Genomic DNA, 4,839 nt, shown 5'->3' on the forward strand with positions numbered 1-4,839 from the left:
AATAATAATGCTTCATATTTTAATTGTTATATTTTGTGTAAAATCTGAATCTGCAACTTAACCAATAACATTTGTCTGTCTGGTAAATGTAGTAGTATAATTGTATCCTCTGAAGCAGAAGTACACAGTAAGTAAATTATCTACAGCTGCATGTTTGTGCTTTGGGGCCTTTCGTAAGTTGTTTCATGGTACAATGAGTTAGAATAGGAACATAATTTAACTTTATTTTATTTATTTATTTATTTAAAAAAAATATCTGCATCTTAGTAAATCTATAACTGTTTGTGGCCCTTGTAGTTGGGGGCCCCAGGCAGATGCCTTCCTTGCCTAATGATAAAATCCGCCCCTGTACATGAGCCACACACTGTAAATATGTAGGTCAATCTGCTTGTCTTCAGAGATCAGAGACTTTACTTGTGAGACGTGAGAAATGTTTCCATGATGTTTTAGCTCCGGGCTGTCTTGGTCCTAGTTCCTCTCCTTCTTCTTTTCTGTTCTTCTCAGCCTTCATAAAACGTCTGGAAAGCGAATCTGTGACTCCACACAGTCTGAGGAGCCTGTGCTCATTCATACCCGCCCTCATCTTCCTCTGCTCGCATGCCAAGGCGTGTTGTTGTGCTGCCTCCCCCCTCAGCTCCGCCTGCGCCCCGGGCCTCTCTCTGCCTCTGCCTGCCTGCCTGAGCTCCGGCTCGGCTGATCATCTGCTGACACACCCGGGCAAGAATAAATAGGCTATAATAAGTTATAACCCGAGATAGTCTGGTAATTATCTTAAGCTTATCCACCTACATGTTTTTGCAATACGCCATAAATAATTATTGTCTGCTATTTTTCAACAAATGTCTGCCTTTCACAACCGAAAAACTGATAAACTAATTTTATTGCATCAGCGTTACATATTTGTGGCAGCCTGGAGCCATAAAGAGATTAGGGAAGAGGTTGTATTGCTTTTTTGTTGTTGTTGTTGTTGATGATGTTGTTGTTGTTGTTTTTCTATGACAGTCTCCAATGTGAAACCACTTGATGTGGGAAAATCACCAAGCACAAATGTTATGCTTTACAATAATTTAAATGGCTGTAAATTGAAATATGATAACAGACTAAACATAACATAGCCTACAGATGTAGCTAAAGGCTACTAAATTAATAGCAGCACAATATACAAATTCTTCCAGTCATTCATAAATGCCTGTTAGGAAAGAAAAAGAAGAGGGATGCATTTGCACAGAAAACATTTTTATTTAAATAACGTCTGGCCATATATGAAACACTGCTAAAATAAATAAGACAAAAATACAATAAATTGTGATACAAGTAAATCAGAGGGTAGGACAATCAGTAGCTTACGGTGGTTAATGGATTTGCACCAATAGCCTAAAAAAAGAAGTCAAAAACAACATGAGCTATATTAAAAAGCTGTGGTAAAATATTTACAAACGTGGATTCAGACACTTACCCCTCAATATATTCAAAACAGCTAATGACATGAGGAATGGATAAAAGGTAAGCTGTTTTTTTTTTTGTTTTTGTTTTTTTAAATCGCACAACAAAATGAGGTCATATTGAAAAAAGGCACGATACAGTTAACTTGTGCTACATCTGTGACAGGTTGTCCTGCTGTGAAGGTCTTTGTCTCGTTTGCAGGAATGGCAAAAAAAGTGACGTCCGCTTAAAAGTAGGCTTTGCGCCCAGGCTGTGATTGCTTTGGGTAATAGTGGTTCATTCATCCCTCGACATAATCAAAATAAATAAATACAAAAATAACTGTAGAAATCTGTGTCTAACATTTTTTTTGCCAGCGCAACGACTGGCAAGGTCCATGAACCTGTCTGGCTCCATTAACTTCTTCTAGATGCTTGCGTGTAAAGTTCACATGGCGCACATACGAGGTCTGTAAAATGAAGGTATTGGCATTTTTCTTTCTTTTTTTTTTAAACCAGTATTGTCCGATTTTAACCCGATGTTTGTTTGCTTTTTTCAGAATATTGTCCCAGCACTTATGGCGGAGTTGTGGTGGTGCTGGAGCAGAGGAGGCTGCAGATGCGTCGTAGAGTTCGTGGTTGAGTACCAGGAGTAGTTTGCCAAAAATGATGAAGGCGCAGTCGTGTTGGGAGGGCTGCTGCTCTGAGGTAAACTGGAGTTGACATTGTTCATTCTTTGAGTCTGTGGAAAGTCCCAGGCAGTAGTTGGTGGAGACGTGCAGGGGGGTGATTCACTGGTCGCAACATGTTGATCCGGGGGGATTTCTCCACTTTTCCACAGCTTCTTGAACTTGGAGCGGCGGTTTTGGAACCAGATTTTGACCTGAGACAGTGACAGGTACAAACATAACATTGATTAACAAACATGTTCCGGCGCAAATCCATACATAACCATTTAAATGTATACAGGGTACAGCGTACAGGGTCGTATGTCTCAGATGTACCCACCTGTGTTTGCGTAAGGCCCATTGAGGCTGCCAGCTCGGCCCGTTCTGGTAGAGCCAAATACTGCGTCTTTTGAAACCGCCGCTGAAGTGCAGCCAGTTGAAAGCTGGAATAAATGGTTCGAGGTTTCCTGACCTTCTTTGGTTTTCCATTAACCAACCGGATTTCTGGCTCGCTCTCTTCTTTCTCTGGAGAAACATTGAAATGCCATTGACGATATGCATGAATGATTATTGCAATTTTCCAGTAGCGCAGTACTGGTACACATTTCGCATGGGCGTCCGTTTGTGTCCAGCTATCCTAATTGTATTTAATTAGATTTCAATATAATAATGGAGAGGAACAAATCATGCTTAAATTGTCAAAATTACCTTAAAAGGAGTTATATATATATAAAAAAAATATTAAGTGAACAATCACGTAGGCTATGAGCATGTCTCTCTGTGCAAGAGAGACGTGCATAATAATTTCTGACCAGATAATAATGATCTTCTCAAGTATGTGCTGCAGGATTCAATTTTCTACTCAAACATCTATGCAATGAGCATGTTTTGAAGTTCTGCAAAAATATTACATTCGCTCAAAAACAAGTCAAGACCCTTCTTACCTGTATCGGCTGGAGTAGGAGAGGGGTTGGAGCCGTAGGAGCTGTATGCACCGTAAGACGAGTTGAAACCAAGGTCGTATGACTTTGCGTTATATGGCACTGTGCTCGTGGCGCTGCCGTGGTACTGGTAAGAGCTGAGTTGGCCAAACGGATGACCAGTCTGATGGCTGTTGTAATAGCTGCTGTCCGTAGCCGTGGACACCGGCAGAGTCGGGGACTCCTGCGATTTGTGCAAGCTGTGGTAATTGCTTGAGGTAATCTGGTTCGAATGCATATCAGTATTTAAGTTCTCAAAAACCCCAGTCATCTTGTTGTTGGAGCGGAGTAGTCTTGAGATCTAGGCGCAAAATTAGCAAAATTGCGAAAATGCGAGCTGAAAACACGTCTCGGATCTTGGGCTGATGACACCTTTTCGTGAATCAAAACGCATCCCCGTGTAAACTGTGTCGAAATCAGCGGAAGGTGTGTCCCTCTCACAGTGGCCTGTGATTATCTGCTTCGGTCGGTGGTGGGAGCGCATTTATGAGAGAGTGAGAGGGAGAGCTACTGTGTCTGAGGCAACCAATGAATAAGGGCTGCACGACTGACTACTCCCCACCGCGTCCACCCTCCATTATGTGTTCAGGTCTGTCGGTCCCGGTTGTCTGCAGAGTTTCACATCAAAGCATCTCAAAAGAATCAGAGAAAGGTGCCGTGACCAACCTGTAGTTCAGTCTTAACCCAACAGCTGAGTAATGCATCTCTTTGCGCAATCAGCCGTGTAGATAGAGAAAACGTGACTCCATATGGATAATATGTAGGTGACACATCAGAAAGGGCACATTAACATCCTTGCAACAAATTTGTTTTCAATGGCATTGCGGTTATCCCCCTAATTTAGATTTTTACGCTTGTCAACAGCATATTTCCATGCGTTTTAAAGTTTATTATTTGGGCTTTATTGGAAACAGGGGCCTGAATTAAATCTAAATTTGGATTTAAACGTCTCAGAAGACTAAGTGAAAGTAGCTAAACTGAGTTAGAAGGCAGAAACTCACAGGAGGGGTCAGCCACAGATAGAATCTAGGTGTTAATGCAAAACACTGAGGATGATGCTGCAGGTGGTGTTCAGTGATGGAAGACGAAATCTGCAGCGCCCCCACGTGTTATAAATCTGTTTCGCAGTGTTTTTATTATCGCATTTCCTTTTGTTTGTAGTTGGAGCACAATCATATAGACTGGTGAACCTCCTGAGACACTCACAGCCAGTGGCGTGCACAGACATTCTCGGGGGCAGGTGCTCAGTGAAAAATAAGGGCACTTTGTGCGGCAGGTGGAACTGCCGGCTGCCTTATTATAGCAGTGTGAGATTTTTTTTTTTTTTAAACAAAAAAACATTACAGTTACATGTTGAATGTAATTGCATATTTATTTATGTCAATATGTTAATAAAATTACTTGACCTTTCAATTGGACTATAGCACCGATCAGTCAATCACTGTTGTCTTATTTCTCTGGAATATACGCACATGAGAGGTTTTTAGCAAGTTAGGCAGCTACAATCAGTGGTGTAGTGGTCCCTGGAGAAGTGGGTATACTCTCAATTTTGCCCTTTTTTAACGCAGACCAGAAAAACGCCCAGTTTTAGAAACAGTGATGTAAGACTCTATTTAGTTTACCCAAACATCTGTCAGTAGTATTTGCTCATCGTCACATCATTTCTGCTGCTTGATCTCAGGGAGGAAGGATTATGAAATGACTAAACCAATACTGGCCCACAGACTAGTGAGAGACAACTATGCATTGTGAGTGAACTATTAGTCCATC

The 4,839-nt window shown here is 41.4% G+C and overlaps 1 protein-coding gene across 1 annotated transcript; it reads right to left on the reverse strand.

Annotated features, from left to right (window-relative positions):
* Window positions 1-1,977: 1,977 nt before the first annotated feature.
* Window positions 1,978-3,340, reverse strand: dlx2a (distal-less homeobox 2a). The gene is made up of 3 exons (XM_062431972.1): window positions 3,034-3,340; window positions 2,430-2,614; window positions 1,978-2,304 (listed from the first exon to the last, which is right to left on the reverse strand). The coding sequence occupies exons 1-3, from the start codon at window positions 3,338-3,340 to the stop codon at window positions 1,978-1,980; spliced, it is 819 nt and encodes a 272-aa protein (XP_062287956.1).
* Window positions 3,341-4,839: the final 1,499 nt, after the last annotated feature.

Source organism: Scomber scombrus, chromosome 13 (assembly GCF_963691925.1).
Source record: "Scomber scombrus chromosome 13, fScoSco1.1, whole genome shotgun sequence".
Classification (NCBI taxonomy): Eukaryota; Metazoa; Chordata; class Actinopteri; order Scombriformes; family Scombridae; genus Scomber; species Scomber scombrus.

Bases quoted from the DNA above. Each gene is read 5' to 3' on its own strand.
- dlx2a (XM_062431972.1), bottom strand. From the start codon at position 3,340: ATGACTGGGGTTTTTGAGAACTTAAATACTGATATGCATTCGAACCAG. The intron at 2,615-3,033 runs GTAAGAAGGGTC...ATGTTTCTCCAG, and splicing joins TCCTACTCCAGCCGATACAG to AGAAAGAAGAGAGCGAGCCA. The intron at 2,305-2,429 runs GTGGGTACATCT...TCACTGTCTCAG, and splicing joins TGGGCCTTACGCAAACACAG to GTCAAAATCTGGTTCCAAAA.